The 21,265-nt window shown below is 41.6% G+C and overlaps 2 protein-coding genes across 6 annotated transcripts; both read right to left on the bottom strand.

Annotated features, from left to right (window-relative positions):
• Positions 1 to 9,219: 9,219 nt before the first annotated feature.
• On the bottom strand, positions 9,220 to 12,062 carry LOC113726763 (uncharacterized). The gene is made up of 7 exons (XM_072075273.1): positions 11,926 to 12,062; positions 11,202 to 11,464; positions 10,917 to 11,095; positions 10,715 to 10,795; positions 10,080 to 10,155; positions 9,899 to 9,991; positions 9,220 to 9,717 (listed from the first exon to the last, which is right to left on the bottom strand). Exons 2-7 carry the CDS (start codon positions 11,455 to 11,457, stop codon positions 9,569 to 9,571), a joined length of 834 nt encoding a protein of 277 aa, XP_071931374.1. The 5' UTR covers positions 11,458 to 11,464; positions 11,926 to 12,062; the 3' UTR covers positions 9,220 to 9,568.
• A 1,659-nt stretch (positions 12,063 to 13,721) lies between these two features.
• On the bottom strand, positions 13,722 to 19,837 carry LOC113726761 (probable protein S-acyltransferase 14). Of its 5 annotated transcripts, none has more exons than XM_072075269.1 (8): positions 19,233 to 19,837; positions 17,768 to 17,987; positions 17,589 to 17,680; positions 16,321 to 16,444; positions 16,151 to 16,236; positions 15,738 to 15,803; positions 14,204 to 14,346; positions 13,722 to 14,099 (listed from the first exon to the last, which is right to left on the bottom strand). In XM_072075269.1, exons 1-7 carry the CDS (start codon positions 19,440 to 19,442, stop codon positions 14,221 to 14,223), a joined length of 924 nt encoding a protein of 307 aa, XP_071931370.1. In that variant the 5' UTR covers positions 19,443 to 19,837; the 3' UTR covers positions 13,722 to 14,099; positions 14,204 to 14,220. The 5 variants fall into 5 exon arrangements, with proteins under 5 accessions (XP_071931370.1, XP_071931372.1, XP_071931371.1 ...); XM_072075271.1 differs by having other exon boundaries at positions 13,722 to 14,346; positions 19,233 to 19,434; positions 19,591 to 19,837; XM_072075270.1 differs by having other exon boundaries at positions 13,722 to 14,346; positions 19,233 to 19,434; positions 19,549 to 19,836.
• Positions 19,838 to 21,265: the final 1,428 nt, after the last annotated feature.

The raw sequence follows: 21,265 nt of genomic DNA, 5'->3' as shown, positions 1-21,265 counted from the left end.
GCCGGACTCCCTTCACCCCTGAAAGAAGAAGTGATCTCCCTGATCAAGGACCACCGAGACATCTTTGCGTGGTCCGCAGATGAAGTGGTCGGAGTGCCACCCGAGCTTATGACTCACCAACTTAACGTTAACCCACAGGCCCGACCTGTGCGGCAGAAGCGAAGACACTTCGGCCCCGAACGCAGCAAGGCCATATCGGACGAGGTCGACAAGCTCTTGCCGGCCAAGATGATCCACGAAATCCAATATCCGACTTGGTTGTCCAACCCAGTCATGGTCAGAAAGGACACCGGCGGATGGAGAATGTGTGTAGACTACACCGACCTCAACAAGGCCTGTCCCAAAGACTGCTATCCCCTCCCGAGGATAGACACCCTCGTCGACTCGGCGATGGGGTACGAGATCCTGTGCTTCCTAGATGCCTTCAAAGGGTATCATCAAATAGGAATGAGTGAAGAGGACCAAGAGAAGACGGCGTTCTACACCGATCGAGGTGTTTATTGCTACACCACCATGCCGTTTGGGCTGAAGAACGCCGGGGCGACCTACCAAAGGCTGATCAACCGGCTCTTCAAGAATCAGATCGGCCGTAATGTGGAGGCTTACGTGGATGACATCCTCGTCAAAAGTCTCGCCACTTCATCTTTCCTGTTAGACTTGAGGGAAGTCTTCGGGGTCCTGCGAGACTCGAGGATGAAGCTGAATCCCAAGAAGTGCGTCTTCGGCGTCACCTCGGGAAAATTCTTGGGGTATCTGGTTTCCCATCGGGGGATCGAGGCCAACCCCGACAAAGTCAAGGCCATCCAAGATATGTCCCCACCTCGGAACCTCCGAGAAGTCCAAAGACTGAATGGACGCCTGGCCGCACTGAACCGCTTTTTGTCTCAATCTGCTGAGAAGGCCCTGCCCTTCTTTAAAGTGCTGAAGAAGTCTGATCAGTTCGCCTGGACTGAGAAGTGTCAGTCTGCCTTCGACCAGCTGAAGCAGTACTTGCACCACCTGCCCACTCTCGCTTCACCTCGGCCCGAGGAGAAGCTCTACCTCTACCTCTCTGCAGCCGACGAGGCTGTCAGCGCTGTGCTCATCCGAGATGAGGGCACCCAAGTGCCGATCTACTACGTCAGCCGCGCTCTTCGCGGGCCGGAGACTCGATACACTCAGGTGGAGAAACTGGTGCTGGGACTAGTCCATGCCGCTCGGCGGTTGAAGCCCTATTTCTTAGCCCATCCTATCTCGGTCAGGACTGACCAGCCCGTTCGGCAAATATTGGTGCGACCCGAAGCTTCTGGTCGCCTCACCAAGTGGGCTGTCGAATTGGGAGAATATGACTTGTCCTACGAGCCACGCACCGCCATAAAAGCTCAAGCTTTGGCTGACTTCCTTGCCGAGCTCACCTTCACGGAAGGTCCGGAGTCCACCTCAGCCTTAGCCGAGGTATCCTCCTCACCCCAGTGGACATTGTATGTCGATGGATCCTCCAACGGAGAAGGCAGCGGAGCCGGACTTCTCCTGGAAGGACCTCAGGGAGAGGTGTGCTCCTACGCCCTCCGCTTTGGCTTCCCAGCCACCAATAATGAAGCCGAGTACGAGGCCTTAATTGCTGGACTCCAGTTGGCCCGAAGGCTCGGCGCCCAGCAAGTCCACGTCCGCAGTGACTCCCAACTTGTTGTGCGCCAAGTTCTTGGTGAATACGAGGCTAAGGATGAGACCATGCAAAGGTACCTCTCCAAAGTTCACCAACTCACCGCATACTTCAAGTCATTCGAAATCCAAAGAATCCCCCGGTCCCAGAATAAGCGAGCCGACGCCCTATCCCGACTGGCCTCCACTTCATTCTCGGACCTCAACAAGACGGTCTTAGTGGAAGTTCTGAATGAACCAGGATATGTGGAAGAGGTGGCCTGCCCCGTCCACTCCGAAGATAATTGGATGACCCCGATCATCCTTTTCCTGAGTCAGGGAACCCTTCCCGAAAACCGGGCCGAGGCGAGGAAGATACAACGCAAGGCTGCTCGATACGCCCTCCGCGATGGAGAATTGTACAAACGCTCTTACCTCGGCCCCTGGCTGAGGTGTGTCACTCCCGAGGCCGGACGTCATATCCTCCACGAGATCCACGAAGGCCTGTGCGGAGCTCATGTCGGCCACAGGATGTTAGCCAAGAAGACTATGCTCCTTGGATACTTCTGGCCATCACTTCGGCAAGACGCCCAGGACCTCGTTCTCGGCTGTCCTTCCTGCCAAGTCCACGCACCCGAGCATCACCAGCCCTCAAATTTCATGGTCCCCATCACTTCACCTTGGCCATTCGAGCAATGGGGGACAGATATCATAGGTCCTTTCCCTAAAGCGGTCGGGGGCTATACCTTCCTGGTGACGGCTGTGGACTACTTCACTAAGTGGGTCGAGGCCGAGCCACTTCGCACCATCTCGGGGCTGGCCATTCAGAAATTCTTTTGGAAATGCATTGTCTGCCGCTTTGGCATACCTCAGATCATCATCTCGGACAATGGGAGACAATTTGCCGAGAACCCATTCAAGACCTGGTGCGAGAACCTCGGCATCAAACAACACTTCACTTCGGTAGGCCACCCCCAAGCCAATGGTCAAGCAGAAAACTTCAACCGGACTCTCCTGCATGGCCTCAAGACCCGACTACACCGAGCTGGGTCATCTTGGGTGGAGGAACTCCCCAGTGTCTTGTGGTCATATCGGACCACGCCGAGGTCAGCGACTCAAGAGACCCCATTCTCCCTGACCTACGGAGCCGAGGCTGTCATCCCGGCTGAGATCCTTACCCGCAGCCCTCGGCTGGCAGCCTATGCCGCCGAGGTGAACGACGAAGAGAGGCTGCTGGACCTCGACCTCGTCGAAGAACGAAGGGACCTCGCCTCCGCCCGGATAGCTTCTTATAAGAACACATTGGCACACTATTACAATGCCCGGGTCAGACATCGTAGATTCCGCCCTGGAGACTTGGTTCTCAGAAAAAACTCAGTCAGCCGAGCTGAGCCTCAAGGAAAACTGTGCCCAAAATGGGAAGGCCCCTACCGAGTTGTGGAATCTGACCCTAAGGGGTATTGTAAACTGAGTTACCGAGATGGCTCATTAGTGCCGAGGTCTTGGCACGCCGAGAACCTTAGGTTGTATTATGCTTGAAGTTGTGACTTCATTCAGTTATTTCATCCAATTATCTTGTCAAGTTATGGCTTCAGCCATTTAGTTATTTTTCAACAATATGATGCCCAGCACTCTTTATTAAAAAATAAGGGGGACAAACAAGGGATGAAGTCAAAGCAAGAAACAAGGAATTAAAGAGCTGAGATGAAAAGAAACAGACTTTCATTCAATAGAAGTATTACAAAAAATACAAGGCCGAAGTCGGAGTGCTACTAGACACTTCACCTCGGCCACCCCCTTGAAGCCTACAAGCCTAAACCCCCGTATCGGCTGCATCCCCGGTCTTGACTCCCTCCTGGGCAGCCTCCTCTTCGGCCTCTTTTCCGCCGGGGTGTTCATCTTCAGGCTCTTTGCCGATGTCCCCTCCGACTTCGTCCTCTCCGGCTTCGTCTCCCCCGGCATCCTCTCCAGTTTCTTCCTCTTCAACCTCCTCGAGCACCTCGTCGAGCTCGGACAGCCATTTGTTGAATTCGGCCTGGACCTCGGTCAGGTTCCTTCCAGCTTGGAGGCTCTCGGCCATCCGGTCGCACAACTCCTTGGAGTCCTCATTGTAGCTGGCATGGTTTTTCAGGGACTCCAAGGCTTCGGAGGAGAGGTGAGCTGCAGCCTCATCTATGGCCGATGTGAAGCCAAACATGAAGTTCGGCGTGAGTAGTTGGCCGAGATCCCTGGTGAAGGCCTCAAACCTCCGAAACGTTTCCACGGCCGAGGTTCTAGCACTGTCAAGGGCTTGCTCGTGGGACTTCTTCGCCTCGTCCCCCCTCTTCTGCTCTTCTTCAAGAGCCGATCTGAGACTGTTGACAGTAGCCACGGCCTCCTCATCCTTCACCTCGGCCTCCTTAAGCCGCTTTTCAAGCTCGGCCTTCTCAGACTCGGACACCGCCAGTTGTTTCTCCAACTTGGAGATCTGATTCTGTAGCTTGCCGGTGTCCTGCTCATCGACCAGAGCACAATATCGGTGTGCCATCTCGGCCGCGAAGGCTGAGGTGGAAGCCGTGGTCACCATCAGACTTTGAACCAGCTCGGCCGGGCTCAGCTTCTTCATGAACTCCAAATCCCTTGGCAGAATGGAGTGCATTATTAGCTCTTGAGCGACCCGAGGGTGTTGGCACCTGTCGTTGACCGAAATCTTCCAGTTCGGACACCAATGATTGCCGGAGTGCGTCTTCTCGTCTCCGGGAAACACTGGGGGGCTATGGAAACGATTCCATAGCGAGGTCCCCGATACCGGATTAACTGGAGGCTTCAGCTGCTTGCCTCGGCCAGAAGGAGGTGTGACCTTTGTAACAACTCCAAGGGGGACTCCCTCTGGTACAGACGAGGTGGACCCAGTAGCCGCAGTGGCCGAGCTGCTCTGGCCAACCTTGGAGGGAGTGCCTTTAGGCGCCGAGGTCTTAGCGGCTGGTCCTTGTGACTTCTTCTTCTTTGGCGGAGGTGCTGAGGTCTCGTCAGTGCTCTTCCTCTTCTGCCTCTTGGCCACTTCGGACGAGCCAGAGACGACGAGGTCGGACAGTTTAGTCACTGCACAAGAAATAAATATTATCATATGCCTTAGCCGAAGTGAAAAGAAAAGTCATGAAAGAAAATTACAAGGCTTCTCAATTTCAGTGGAAAAGAAGGGAGCTTTGGTAGTATTGATCACGGCTCGACTTATCCCCCCATCCACGAGCACGGCTTCGGGGTAGTCATGGCTGAATAGCCGAAGTCCCGACTTCATCAGTTTCTGGAAGGACTCCTCTTCGGCATCCCCCGCTGAGGGGTCGGCCTTCGCCTTAATTGGCCTCCACCAAAAACCCCTCGGAAAGTCCACTCCGGGCACGAAGAAGTAGTCGCGCTTCCAGTTCTTGATCGAGCTGGGAGCACCGATCACCAACTTCGGGATGGCATTGTTCCGGTTGCCAACATAAAACCATCCCTTATCAGTCGCGTGCGCCTTGAGGGTGTAGCATCGGCGGAAGAGATCGACGGAGGGAGTCACCTCCTGATGTCGGCACAGCATCTCAAACCCCACAATGATGCGGATCGCATTCGGGGTGAGCTGGGTGATTCTCACCTGGAAGTGACGAAGTAAGTCCCGGAGGAACCTCGACGTCGGCATCCTCAGCCCGGCCTCCAGCTGTTGAATGTAGACGGCCACCATGCCAAAGGGGGGTTCCGCGGCTGTGTCATCCACCTCGGGCGGCAAAACTTCATACCACGGCCGGAAGGGGTACTTGTCTACCACCTTCTCGGCCCTATCCCTTCCCACTCGACTCCTAAACTTCGGCATCTGGCCGAAATTGATGTTGGCTACGTCCACTGGAGCAACTGGCTCCGGCACGCCCTCGTCATGGGGTATCTCGGTCCCGAACTCGGTATTGTACTCGACCTCGGAACCACCCTCGCTCATCTCGGACGATTCCAATCCCGAGCCTGCCTCGCCGACTCTCACTTCGGTCGATCCTTCCTCGGAACCCTGTGCCGACCCCTCCGAACTGGACGTCGTCGCTTCTTCCTCAGAATCCGCCCTCACCTCGGTCTGGTAGCTCGGGGTCACGGTTTCTTTGTGGGTTTTAGCCGTTTTGGCCATATGTGAAAGACAAGACAAGAAGAAAAAGGGATACTTACTATTGTATACCGAACTGGACGAAGTGGACGACTTCGGCTGTGATCTCGGCTGGCAGGATTGATCTCGGCTACGCTCACAAATTTTGCAAGTCACAAGCGAAGAAAGAAAGTGATGGGCCATGCGGTGAAAGGGACCACCTATTTATAGAGGAGAGCCAGAATCCGAAGAGGCGGCAAGAATACGAAAAGACGATCACGATCGAATTCAAAACGTCACGCCTCCCTCTCTCCTCATTAATGCCCCGTCCTTTCGACTGACACCTTCTGCACGAAACGTCCCACTACTTCACGACGCGACGGTTATCAGTGACCACGTCCTATCAACTGACTCGTCCACGTGTCGAGTCCCCGCATCTTCCGGAGCGGTTTCGGAGCCTCGACTCTTCATGACTTCAGCACTAGGAAGCCTCGGCACCTCCCTTGCTCGGAGCATCCGAGGCTTGGGGGGCTTATTGAGGATGCTCACCTCGGCCATCCCGAGTGGCCGAGGTGGACTCACCTCGTCCCTCATCGGAGTTCATCCGTGTCCCGGACATCATCCCTGAGCTCGGGCTCGGCCGTTTCCATAGCATACTGTGTAGCCGACCTCGGCACCCCCGCCTCAGCTGCACGCTGATGATGTCAACCCACCTGACATCATCCAGGACCAGCACTTTATCTGAAAAGCACTGGAGGCACTTAATGGCACCTGCACCATATCCTCCGTCATCACTCCCAGGCGGCTACAGTGTCAGAGTCAGACCTCCTGACAGGAGACAGAGCCGTAATGCCAGAGAGTGGGTCCCGCTAGCATGAGCCTTCCGTCTTGACCACCTCTCTTCTATAAATACCCCAGACACACTCCCAACAAGTAAGCATACACTGTTCATTAACTCATTCTCATTATTCTGGTTCTCATACTAACTTGATCGTCGGAGTGATATCAGGGGAGAAGCCCCGCCACACACTTCGGACGAGGAGGTTCACTTCGAACACAGGAGTTCACCTCACTTCATCTCAGAGAGGACTGATCCAGGTCGGTCTAGTTACCAACTAAAAATCACCTCCTCAATTATACTATAAATGTGTGGCCGAGTGGTTCCGGAAGCATTGGTCGTCTACATATCGACACTGTCACTCACTATCACCGTTGAAGGATTAATTTTACTCAATGAACCGTTAGTGTCAGATGATGCCAAGAGTTAAAAAAGGACTTCATTTATGTGTTAAGTGGCAAATTTTATGAAACTCCATGCCATTTATTGATTCGGAGAGAACAATTTGTTTCTTGGATTTGGACCGAAATTTTTTTTTTCAAAACTTTTGAAGTTAGTTAATTAAACCTAATCCTATATTTAACCCCAAAGGTCGGCAACTCTTGAGGCAAACCTGTGTGTTACCCTTCTTTTTCATTATTATTATTATTATTAATGGGCTTGACTATGGAGTGCCTAGTGGAACTCCTTAACAAGAAATATCTTGTGTTAATTTTTTCACAAAAGTGAAGTTCATTTGAAAAATATATAAATACAAGAATATAAAAATATGAATATATATATATATATATATATATATGTGTGTGTGTGTGTGTACATAAAAAATTAAATATATAATTTAAGTGTGCTAACATATCCAGTAGGTATCACAATATGTAAATAAACACCTTGCTTGGATTACAAAGAAAAAGCTCACTTTAATCACCATTCTTATCTCACAAATGGTAATTGAAATTTGAAGAGAACTCCTTTCCTACAAGAATTATTTTAAAACAATCAAACGTGAGAAGTATTTTTATTGGTCTAGTTAAATCATGTAGTAAAATAAGAAAGGATATAAACAGTAATAAATTTGTATTAGAAAATAAACAATAAGTTTTTGGGAAAAAAAAAGGGATTTACTTTCAACATGGTATTTATATAAAGACATTGATTAATTTAAAGGTTATTTATGTATTATTTTTTTCAGTTCAACAAACCAAACTGAAAATACTTCACCCCCTTCCAAGGAAGGCATTTAACGTACGTGAAAATTCAATGCACGAAGTTAGCTGAATATGAAGTGTCAGCCCACAACCTATGATGAAGGGGGTGCACTGCGATGGTGCAACACCTCATGAACACATACTTATGGTAAATTATTTTTTCAATTTTTATGATGGAGATGTAGTATATATATAATTTTCTTTTGTTTGTATGCAGATGTAATATTGAATACGAGCTCATGTGCAAAGTTACATAGCGTTATCAAGGCAACACCCTTTTTCTTAATTTTATTTTTCTAAGAAGTTTTGAATTTCTTACTTACAATTCAATCCGAACATGCTATACATTTTTGTCCCGTTAGTTTTAAAATGTGAACAGTAAGACCTTTTCCCAAGAATGAGTGGTTTTTTTTTTTTTTTTTTGGATACAGAGAAGGGGCTAAAAGCTATCTAAAAGCTACTGGTGGAAGCTGTTAATCGAGATGAGGCGAGCTCGAACACCTGCTGATCGAACTCGACTCAAACATCTATTGAGTGAGCACTCGACTCAAACATTTATCAAATTAACTCGAACTTGCTCGATTAGTAATTCGAATTTCAAAAGCCATTTGAAATCGACTTGCCAAACTCAGCTTCAAGCTCGAACTTGAGTTTGAAAATCGAGCCGAGTTTAACGAGCCAAGTTTAACAAGCTTTAGCGAGCTATGGAAAAGGGAAGAGAAAAGAAAAATTAGGACAGCAATCACTACTTCCCTTGTATTGCTAGCCTATCGAATAGTTCCTGAGCCGAGTTCGACTTGTCTCGATTCATAAACGAGTACAGGTAGAACTCAAACCCGACTCGTTTACTGAGAAATACGAGCCAAGTCGAGTGCGAGCCAAATCGAGCTCGACTCGTGAGTTACCCGGTTCGATTAACAGCTCTTAAGTGATGGTGCATCCATTGGACCCTGGAGTGCTCGGTGTTGAGCTGCTTCTTTGGCTAGCCAGTCTAAGCATCTACTTCCCTCTCTCCAGATGTGCTGCAGACTGCATGGCCATTATGTGCTTCTCGCTTCTCTGGTTTGCTTGATCGTGTTGTCGTGGGCACAGCATCTTCAATTAGTTCCAATCCTAGTTCAGAGTTCGATTCGAGGTTTCTTGAATCCTCCTGTTTGCTTTCGCCAACCCTTTCGAATGGATGGCAGTAGTTTTTTTTTTCTTCACACTTGAATCTGTTGTTTATAATTTGTACTTTGTAAAAAGAAAAGGAAAAGAAATAAGAGTTGAGCAACAATGGCCACCCGCATCGATCTTTAGGCCCTTTGGGCTCTTTTTATAGGCATTCTATCAAATTATATGGAAAGAATTGCCAGAATGAACGTTACCGTGTTTGCCTTCACTTTTCCCAATCGGCAATTACCATAATAGCCAAACCTCTCTCTCGAGTCTTGACTAATACTAATTAGGGCGCAAGTACTAAATAGCCGTACTTGAGGAAACCCTGATATTTCATGCCAGAGTATGATAAAATTGACGTTCAGTGAAAGAAGCATCGACAATACACTGCCTATTTACATAGACCACAGACCAAAAAACAAACCAACTTCCCACTTGATCTGCTACTATAGCTCAAAGCAAACAAGATTATTCAAGCAATCAGTTGGGCATCAGAACCCCACTCTTCAAAGCAAATAACTTACGGGCTGTAATTCAGAAAACGTTGCATGGGTTGGCTCAGCTTTTATAACTCTTACAGGCCAATAGAGAAGGCATGATCCCATTGGCACCACGTCTTGCCGTCCAACTACTCAAAATTCTCAAATCCAATTATCAACACATCTACTCTATTGGAATTGAAACTGTCTTTTTAGGTCTTCCTCTAGCTGAATCAGCTTGAGCACCAGGTCTCAAACTAGCATCTCTACCGAGCTGCTGCCAAATTGGTTGACCCCAGCCACTCCAGGAGGTAAGCCGGCTGCCACCAATACCTGCATGATTCGAGCATGCACAGCAACAAAAAAACAGCACTCACACGGTGTTACAAATCTTTCACCCAGACATAGTGATGCATCTATAGTTTTCTCCTTTTAACTGATTATATGCAGCAAAAGAGACAATACATGGGAATAGTCCTTGCCCTGAACAGGTCAAATAATGTGCATCACTCACCAGGCTTTGAATGAAAGTCCAATGGCATATCCCATCCTGGTAAATGCATATCAGCACTACCTCTCCAACTTTGATCGAAACCCGCTAATTCATCTGAGAGGGATTGGAAGCGTACAGATCCTCAACCAACAAGCATGATGAAGTATAGACATGAAGAGCAAACATATACAGGAAAACAAACCTTCATCTAAATTATGCAAAGTTTGCATTGTGTCCACCTCACCATCAGCATTAAGCTGCCTTGTCACTGAGTGACCCTAAAAAAGTGTGACAAAACACTTCAATTTCCACACTAATTCTCAGTCACATATTGTACAGTTTATAAGAAAAATGAACTATGAAATCAACCTAGAAGCAGATAACTCTTAACCTGCCATTGTCATATTTGTAAGCATCATATATGTATCTACTAGTCGAGAACAACAACAGATATCTGACTAACTTAACAAGTAATGAAATCGCAGAAACAAAAGCAAGTCAAAATAGTAAAAACAACACTTAAGACTCATCCTGTACCATGAAAGAAGCTATAGTGCTATTCAATTACTTTTCCTTAGAGTCATAAACAAGCCACTTGATGCAGCCACTGAGCATCAACAAATATAAAAAACGCTCAAAAGATATGATCTGTATGTGACATGGATTGTCGTCATAGTCTTCATGATCAATTCCAGAACTATTGCTTCATTATTACCTATAACCCTATTATTTAACCGGCTCTCTGACAAGTAATACAATAAGTAATCCACGAGACCAAAAACTTATCTTCCTTCAAGAACTGCAAGACTATCAGTCGGAACATCAAAATAACATTACCTTGTCATGGATCCCTTTAGAGATACGATGGGTTGCTTGACCAGTAGTACTATCAGCTTCTTTTCTGTCTTCCAACACCACCTGATTGCCAAATGAACCCTTAATATGAGATCTTCTACAGAACCCAGAACAAATCTCAACTGCCAAAAGTTCTGATGAAGAAGAAGTGTAGAAATGAGAAGGCATAGGGCAGTTTACTTACTCCATCATTTCCTGTTCTTCGGGTTGTTGAAGCAGTGTAGTAAGCCCCATTTATGCCTCCATAAGTGACTTTCTGGAAGCTGACACTTCCTTTTTGGGGTCGTTCTCCTCCCACCTTATTACGATCGGACCTATATACTAGTTCTTTATTCTTGCTATTAGTTTTGCTCTTATGATGATCTGCAACACCTCCACAGTAATCATAGCAACAAATCGAAATGATTACAGACAAATAATATCCGTTAAACTAATTCAGAATCATTGGGTGAAGGGGCTTTAACTTTACCATCAATTTGGTCCTCAGGGTGCTCAACAAATGGATTTTGATTAGCAGATGCAGTCCCTGGATCCTCCTCTCCTCCAGATATATTATCATCCTCAATATCTAGCTCCTCAATAATCGGTGCCTTCAACCTATTGCTGTGCACTGGATCACCAGAAGGAGCAGCCGAAGCAGACATTTTGGACCCAAATAAGCCACCTAAAGGGCGAGTAAAGAAGGGGTCATCAAAAGGGTCTCTCCCTCCAAATATACCCGACATTACGCTCCTGCACGATCGAAAAACGCAAAAAAAAAAAAAGATCAATTAAGCTCCCCAAAATGAAGAAATCATCAAAACTCCTGATTTCCACTACTCAGTTTCTTCCAACTAAATTGACAGAAATTATGACTTGAGACATACACACAGTTATTATCCAAGGAACTGCAAGATATTGAAGATGACCGGGTACATATAAATCGAGAGATATGAATAACAGTTCACAAATAACAGGATACCATGCATTCACGAATAAACCGGAAAGAGAGAGAGACAGAGAGAGAGCAGAAGAAGAAGAAGAACTGAACCAAATTAAGCATGCAAACAGCTCAATTCCGTAGCTATTAAAAGAAAGTTCAATCACACGATCATTGCCATAACTATGTCCAAAACGAAGCAGAAAGCTAATAAAAATAAATGAAGAAGAAGAAGAGCTAAAATTAAATAAAATAAGAAGAGAATTTCATTCACCTTCAGGCGATTTGTATACAATTGAGATGGATCCAAAGATAGAAAGGGAGGGAGCAGACTAGAATTCAGAACCTCGGCCTAAGGCATATATATATAGTGGTGCTCGGCTATCGGGACCAAACAGGAGATGACACGTGTTTTGCTTTTAATTCCAGATCGTTCTCCTTGCATCTCTTGAATTATTATTAGGGTTAAATGTAAAAAACTCCACAAACTAAATACCCAATTGTAGTTTACCCCATAAACTATAATAATAGGCATTTTGCCTCCTTGAATAATATGTTTGGGCAAATCTATCCCTTTTATTTTAAGCATTATTATTTTTCTTTTTTCCCTATCATTTTATTTTTAAATTCTTCCTTTTTTTCTTTAAACATTGTTTAAATAAGTAGACTAGATTAGTCAAAATTTGTTTATTTCTTAATTTTGTATGTCAATATTTTATAAAAAAAAATATATGGAATACAAGATTTTTTGTCCAAATGTTGAAGTCAATGTCATTTAAGAAAATGAACTTTTCAAATATATAACAACAAAATAGAGAAATTGATTAATCAATTATTAGTAGCATCAATAACAAAAAAAAAATGAACTACTATTGTTGTTTATTCTTATTTTTTATTTTACTACAAATAACAATTGCTAACTTTTCTTTTTTATGTGATATATAATATGTTACTTTTATTATAAGTAGTTGAGTAACTGTGAACTCCTAATTAGTTTATAGGTACTTAAATTGTTGAATTACTAGATTAATACACTTTACAATATAAGCTTCATATATTTTGTAATAATAAAGAGTTTATGACAAATTATTAAGAATGAATTTAACAAATAAACAAATTAAAAAAGCAGTTTAAAAAATATTAAAATTTTTGATGTAAGTTTTTTCACATTAGAGAGAGACGTTGGTTAGTTCCACGAGAGATGGAGAAAATAAATAAAAGGAAAAAATGAAAAAATCTAATAGAGAAAAAAAAAAAAGAAGAAGGATTTAAGATAGTAGGGGTAGTGTTGTCCAAACATATCATTTAACGGGGCAAATTGCCTATTATTATAGTTTATGGGGTAAACTACGACTGGGTATATAGTTTGTGGGGGATTTTTTGCATTTGACCCTTATTATTATTATTATTATTATTTTTGGGGGGTCACTCAACTGATTTGAAATTTTTGCCACTTAAGTACTACTCTACAGGAGTATTTGCGTTTTTCAGCCTCCAAAATAAAAAGTGAAATATTAATAAGAATGTCTTCTTCTGGTCTGCAGAACGTTCCTTTAATGCATGGAATTCTCACGCTCCCAATTGAATTGCAGCTTTTGGGGAAAAGTTTTATTGAGTGTTCTTCGGAAAAAATTTTGATATATTTACAGAATATATATATATATATAGATATTTTTTATAAAACCTGTCAAAACAATAAACGCTCTAAAGAACTGCAATCCAAACAGGATAACAGTTTTTGAAAACATAATGCCTAGCTCCAATTTCATGATAACTACGAGCCATTAATGCCGAAAAAGGATTCAAGAATTGTGAAACATTTTGTCCTAGCTAGAAGCATAAACTTCTTGGGCTACAAATGAATTTGATTCATATACGAAGCTGAATTTGATTCTTACATATATTAAATCACTATATTTCAATATAAATTTTTTTAATAAAAACTTTTTAGAATAGCAATCCAAGATAGACGTGGATAGAAGGGGAAAAAATGACTTGTTTTTTCGTGGAGCAGAGCTCCATCTTCCTATAAGAGTAACATTTTCATTTTGCAGCATTCGCCTTCAGAACTTAAAATTAAAACGACAACTAGGATTATATTGAAGGCCCTGACATTTAGCGTACGTAATACATGAAAAGAGTAGAAAACATTTCTCCTCTAATTGATTTCTCCAGGCACCAACACAAGTGATCACAAGGGTTACACCATCATTACGTGTTAGCTACTGAGATAGACTATCTACATCTTTGTGAAACTACAATTAAAGCTTACAAGAACATCAAACATGGCCACCATCTCAACGGGATCTTTTCTGTATGCAACCTACCACCCAGAGTTCTAATCAACACGTGTCAGCAAATCAGATCGTCAAGGCATCCTCGCCTGTGCGGTCCAAGGGCTTCCACTCCAACCAGGTTAATCATCCTCGAGTTGTTGCCACCAGACGGCTGCACCAGTCCCAAATCAATAACCATGCAAATTAAAGGGTGAAAAAATCGTGCTTTTGGTGCTCCACTGTAGCTTCGACTAGGGAAGAAACCCGTTTTCTTACAAAATGTCGAACAAGGTTCAGAATTCTTGGGCATCAAAGTCAGGTTTCGACGGATATTCAAGACCCTGTAGGGCAGGTATCCTTCGTATATCTTCTTCTGAATAAGTTGGGATGAACCAGTACCTTCTGTCCAACCCAAAAACCTAGAATACCCAAAGGCCAATACAGTTAAAAAGGGCGAAACACAGAAACCTGCAAAGGCTTATTCCATTATATAGCAGAAAGAAAAGCCCATGGTAGCTATAGCTCGTATACAACCAAAGACATCTCCGACCATGAAATATTTCAGTTTTTAAAACAAAAAATCAAATACAAACGGTTCAGACCAGCAATGCAACTCGATTTCAAAAACTAGAAAGCCATGTATCACCCTACAAAAACACGAGTGGGGGACGAAAGTCCAATGTGATTTAGAGGGATAAAATCAACAGTACATCAATAGCTCCATGACATAAGACTTAATCAGAGTTCCAACCCACTTGTTGCCTGCGTTTCAAAAAATTTATATTCCCCAAGCCATTAGGAAGATGACAAGAATATTCTCCAAAAGGCAGAATGCAGGAGAGAAAAAACTCAATTTTTATTGAGTGAGTGGAATGTAGGAAGCCATACACTGACAATTGGCTACTAATTGGTATTCTAGGGAATTGGCATTAGACCTTTCCCAAGAAAACATCAAATTTGAGATAACTAAGTTTGATCACTGGGAAGAAGAAGAGGGTTGGTCATTCAGAACTTTGCACCTAACGAGTTCATATTCATTATAATTAACCTAAGAAAGCCCACTTAGCACTTTAATTATGCACACTCAACAAATCTATGCATTCGTAACTGTGTACTTAAAGGACATGTTTGAGTTAAAAACCCAACTGTGGCTCTGATGTGGAAAATGAACATCAGTGTCAACTTGCAGATAAGTAGAGACTAGGGCGTGGAACTCAAAAGATAACGGGATACACAAACACCAACAAGAAGGTCCTTTCTCTGAAGTACTTCAACAGTGATAAGAATATACCTCCCAAGAATTAGGTCCATCTTGCAGCCATAAAATTACAGAAGGTCAAAGTAACATAAACCAATTCATCAAGTAAATATATGAATAAAATGCAAAAGGATTTGCAAATACTAGAATTGGTTTTTCTTCCTTCAAGACTGCAGTGGGTCCAATTAGCAGCTATCAAAAATTATAAAGACTGGTCAAAATTGGTACACGGGACAATGCGGAAGGAGGTCCTAAATAGCTAATTTTGGAAGTTTTTGGCAAGAAAGAAATATAAGCGTTTAGATGGAAACAGATGCCATTGGTGAAAGTTTCAGATACCACAGCAGTAACTAATGCAAATTCTCTTCGACTCTTTGTACAAATATACTGATGCTAAAGCTTTTTGTCTTAACATCTGAAATTGCAATCTCATAGTTTGTCCCATTTTAGATTTAAAATCAAGAAATAAATAAATAAAAGACCATTTCAAAGAATTTTTCTGTTGGAATACAAAAGAAGAGGTATTACTTAAATCTACCAAGTAATTGATACCTGTTCAAAGTTTCTCTTTCGACCCAGATCATACCGCCACTTTGGAGTAGTCTTCTTCTCATATGCCTGAACAAATAAATTAACAATTAGAAGATAATTCATCAGCAACTTTTTCTATACCAGAGCCATGGCATGTATCTATAGGCTAAATATCGCTTTTAAAAACGTTGATTCACTTGCTGAGGGATGTAATCAGAAACAGTTCCTCTATCAACACAACACACCACTAGAAAATGACTTCATGAAAAATTCCATTTCACAAATGAGGAGTATTTCACTAATTAATTCCCTCAAAATCTCAAAGATTGGAAAAACTATGTTTTACTGAAAGAACAAAGGAGGGAAAAATAGTAAGTATTCAAGGATTAAGATTCCTTTTATATTTAACAAAAGAAACAAGAACAGTAAAAGACCTCAATTGTCGTGGTATTAGCTGCCACCAGGGATATGTGCATGATCAGAAACCCCAAGACGCTCAGAGCAAATGCAAGGTTCAATACTGTTACGAAGAGAAAGTTAATACAAAAAGGGTACTTCAAAGAATACAGAAGAAAATCTGCCAGAAAAAGGCTCATAACCTTACCAAAGGCAAGGAAGGTGGTAGCAAGATTGCCTGGAGTCCCAGCAATCTCCCCATCACTGAAGAATGCAACAAAATGAGGTAGCAATGCTAGTGTCGCAAGACTGGTCTCAAGAAATGTGTAGAACTGCATCACAAAAAGGATATGAGATTCTTAAGCCATGGACTAATGCTCAATGGCTACATTCACATAAAGTAACTTGTGGCAGCCACCAGGAGGCAGGAAAAAAAAAAAGAAATACATGAATATCAGTTGGGGTTGCATATGAATTGTCAAATATGATTTCAGAGTTTTATACCAAGGCTGAAATGGATTTTCGGGTTATAATACTCAGGTCTCCATAGTTTGGGGATATACATGTCCTTCTAAATCAAGAGATGTGCACCAGTTAAAATTCATTCAAGAAACACTAAGTGCAGTTAGTGTGGTTTAATCCATAAAGAGAGACAATTAACTATCTGACAGTTCCAGGTGACCCTAGCAATTTGTGGTTCAGCAGCTACAGATTGTGCTGGTTGGAATACAGCACCTTCAAATGCAGTTCTAGTGTGTTCCACAGTGCAATTTTTAGCACTGAATTTAACTAGATGGGGGAACAAGCGGCAACTACGAGTGTGAAGTACTAATCCAAAACAAGATAACAACAAATAGGTACAGTAACTAGGGGACATTTCTGAAATGATAGCCCAGTTTTTTAAAGAAAACAACAAATAAGTACTGATCCAAAATTTTCTGAAGGATCACCCAGTTTATGGTGCAGTAACTAGGGAAAATTTCTGAAATGATCAACATTGGCATCCAACAATATGCATTTGACAAAGAGGGACCAGACTTGTATAAAAAACTAATTTGCCAAATGGGAGATGAAAACTAAAATCCATCAACCCAAATTAATATATCAGGTCCACAATTTTATTCAACCAATTGTGTTTGAGCAATTTAAAAAACCTTTCTGACACTTGGATCTTAACATAAGATGGGTGCCAAGGCGAAGAGTTGCATATGGGCCAGAATTTAGTGGATCACAAAAAAACAAGAGACTTGATCCAGTATAAGCACGCCGGAACTTTATCAAATCAGAAATTTTCAGGTGTAAGAGTAGACACTATAAAAGAATAAGTGTGAGGAAAACAAATGAAATCAGATAGTCAAAGCTCTTTGATTTGCCATCAGACCAAAACAATGAAAAATTGATTTGCCATCAGACCAAAACAATGAAAAATAATCTAATTAAGACTAAGGCAACATCTGATGAGATCAAAATACCTACCAGGAAAAGAAGGAAATACTTGTAGTTTAATGCGCCAACACAATTGACAACCCATACACAATGATGATCCATTTTTAGGACACACCTCCCACCTAACAGATTTAAGTCAATAAAACTCAGCTTCACAAAAATAAACAGAAAACAAGGAAATGACTTTGCTTTGACAGAAGAAAACTTACAAACAGAACAATGATGGCACCGAGGTGGTTTAAACTGGTTGCACTTTCTACAATATCTCACTCTCAGGTTGACAGGGTCGGATGATGCTGTCCCAAATTCTGATTCCGTCAAAGGGTCAGTATCTCCTCTTTCTTCATCCAATTCAGGCCTCCAATTTGGAGGCACACTGCCTGGATCCGTGAAAACAACCGAAAAATAACTCCATAACAGCATCACCAACTGCATGACCATATCATAAGATTTAGCTTCCACTGTCACACAAAATTTAAACCAACCCTACTTACAACCATTAAAAGGAAATTATAAATTCAGACAGTTTCAGACTTCAACAACCTGAACTGAATTCAAAAAGTAAATCAAATATCTTGACTTTTTTGCCAATCTTTCCCTTTCTTCAAATCACAAGTGCTAAGTTACCGAAACAACACATAAAAAATTCAATTTTGATTCATTTAATGACAATGTCAGACAAAACTGCGCCATGAACTATCTTAGAGACTAACAAAATGAGCACGTTAAGAAGAAAGGGTAAAGTATTAAAACCTTCTGTTCCTCCAATATGTCCAGCCAAAGCTGCCTAAAACTCAACACCGAATCACTAAAAAGTTTAGGCACTCCAATATATCCACGCTTCATAAAAAAACTTGTTGCTGATAAATAAAATCGGCTAAATTTTCCTCAAGACAGCCTCCTCCAAAGAAATAAACCGAAAGAGAATATATAGCCTCTCCAACACATCCCAACAAAAATGCCAATACCCACAAAGCTGCCATGATATTGGCACTCCAATGTTGTCCAAAAAGTGGAGTGCCAAAGACAATAAATTGGTCAATAATGTCCTCTTTCTTCCTTTCTCTATTAGCTCCTTCAACCATGATTAAGTAGACCAAGGCTTAGAGCACAAGAAAACAAAGATAAGTTTTAAAGTTAACATTTTTATCACACAAAAAAGAGAAAGATCCCCAAAATGCCCACATAATCAACTCAATTCTCCTCACTTCAGGCTAAACAAAATCTCAATTGGCTAAACTTGCAGAAAAACATCAATAACCAAACATAAAAAATAATAATAATAAATGACATCAACAAAGATAAGAATTATCAAAGTTAACACTTTCATTAAACAATCAGCAAATTCCAAAAGATTACCCAAAAAGTGAACTCAGCTCTCCTTAATTCCAGCTGAGCAAATTCTCATTTAACTAAAAACGCGCATAAAATTACAAATGCACACATCCAAAACCTAGAAACAGAAGTCAACTATCATGGCTAATCAAAGTCAACATTTTTAATACACGATACATCAAATTTCCCTACACATAACTGCGTAATCAACTCAATTCTCTTTTATTTTCAGCTAATTGTCATTCAGTTAAGACAATATCAAAGCATACCACCGACACCCAGAAATAAAATAACTTGAAAAATAAAAAAAGAAGACAAAATCATAAATTAGTGAATTACCAAAGAATGGAACAAGATCAACACGGCAACGGCGATGAGCGAATCTAGGTCACCGTCGACGAGGGCGGGAGCATAATTACAAACAACGACGGCGTAATAGGTGACGCCGACAACTCCTAGGACGACTAAAATCATGATCGAGCCCAGCCCTCTCAAGGCCGCACAAAATTTGAAAACATTCCACGCCATCACTGCTCCAGATCTATACATAATAATCAAAACAATAAAATAACACCAATAATTCTTCTACGACAACAACAACAACAGATTTTTTTTCCGGGAAATTAAAATTGTGATTGTATAAATGAGGGTTTACGTGAGGAGGTCGAAGTGAAGGGTGTAAGAAATTGATTCATACGCAAGTCTGAAGAGCAACGATGATGGGTGGAATGCTTGGAACGTAATTTTAGGATTTAGGATTTTATGTTAGGAAGGTTGTACGACGTACAGTGCAAGGTTGTAAACTTTTCCAGTGGCTAAATAGGAGTAGTATTATTATTATTAAGGTTTTTTTGGGGATTATAAAAGTTAATATTTTGGGAAAGTTTTTTGTGTTTTGGTTTTGGTTTTGGGGTAAGAACATCCAGAAGGTCTAAGTAAACGAGACAGACTCCCAAAAGTTGCTTCAAATATTTATTTGAATTGTAGGTGACAATTTTCAAGACAATGTGCCATTTATGTACGCTTAATGACGTTGATTGTACTTTTTTTTTTTTATTTATCGTAACGGTATAGGGATTGAACCGCGCTATCAGATCACTATACGAGTGCCATCCATATGAATTTAGAACAAATCTCGTATTAAAACACATTAATGGAAGGTAAAATTCGAACCATTGACTTCTCACCTCGCAATTAATGTGATGGCCAACTCCTTATTTATCAATGAGTACATTATTGTATATTTTGATACTTAATTTTAAATCGTGCTTATCACGATTATGAATGATTTATCTTATTTAGATTACAATAATGTTTCTCCAAAAAATTGTTATATTTTTAATAAATATATTTTTCAATCACCTCACATATATCAAATTACTATAATATATATTTTCTATAAAAGTTTCGAAAAATAGTAATCCAAACAAGCTTGTAATCAACTAGAAGAAATATAGGATATATATATATATATTTCACTAAAATGTAAAATCTACCTCCCTACCAACCCTCTTTTGGAAAAAGTTGAGGCCTTATTCTATTAGTTTAGTTAATGCCAAAAAAAAAACCTTTTTTTTTTTATAAATTAGCTTTAAAATGCTTGTAGTTACATTTGTTTCTTTCTCCAACTAACACTAAATAGAATAATGAATTCTCGCAAAGGAAACTAAATCCAAAATAGAAAGGCTGGAATTGATAAATGCACTCCAACATCAATTTCAAATGATTACTACCACAGTCTTTTTGTAGCCAAAAAGCGTAACCTAAATTTCATTTAAAGTTGTGAAACATTTTATTAATGTGCCAAAAAGCGTAACCTAAAATTAAATAGGTATTTAAATTGTTGACGGGGTCACTGCAGGGGCAATATGGTAACTAAGGTGTCTGTTTAGAAAATGGTAAGCTGTTGACTTGACTGCGTAACTTGGGCTTTGAGAAAATTCAAACCTGACTTTTGTCAAGATGAGATCATCAATGACAAATTTTGACGGTGTAATAATGAATAATTGTAGAAACCTCCCTAAAGCATTTGATAATTTCATCGAGCTGCCTTCATTGTTAAAGAGAATTACACATACCTCCCCTGGCTATAGACAATAATAATAGCAACTTGACGAAATAAGTAATTTGTTACTTAACAATATAAGAAAGGGGCTAACTGAAATTATTAGTATCCTTAGTAGCATGAAATTTTTTATACGCGTAATTAAGCTCAGAAAAAACGCATTGATTTCAAGTCAATTCAAGAAAGTTCTCCAACTACTACACGAGTTCATATGACCGTCACAATATTCAGAAAATTCCAACAATGCCAACTTCAAGGAGATAAAATAGGCACCAAAACTAGGTTTTGCATACGTAATACTTAAGTG

Source organism: Coffea arabica, chromosome 2c (assembly GCF_036785885.1).
Source record: "Coffea arabica cultivar ET-39 chromosome 2c, Coffea Arabica ET-39 HiFi, whole genome shotgun sequence".
Classification (NCBI taxonomy): Eukaryota; Viridiplantae; Streptophyta; class Magnoliopsida; order Gentianales; family Rubiaceae; genus Coffea; species Coffea arabica.
The sequence above is the reverse complement of the archived record's forward strand: the minus strand, read 5'-3'. Positions and strand labels throughout refer to the sequence as shown.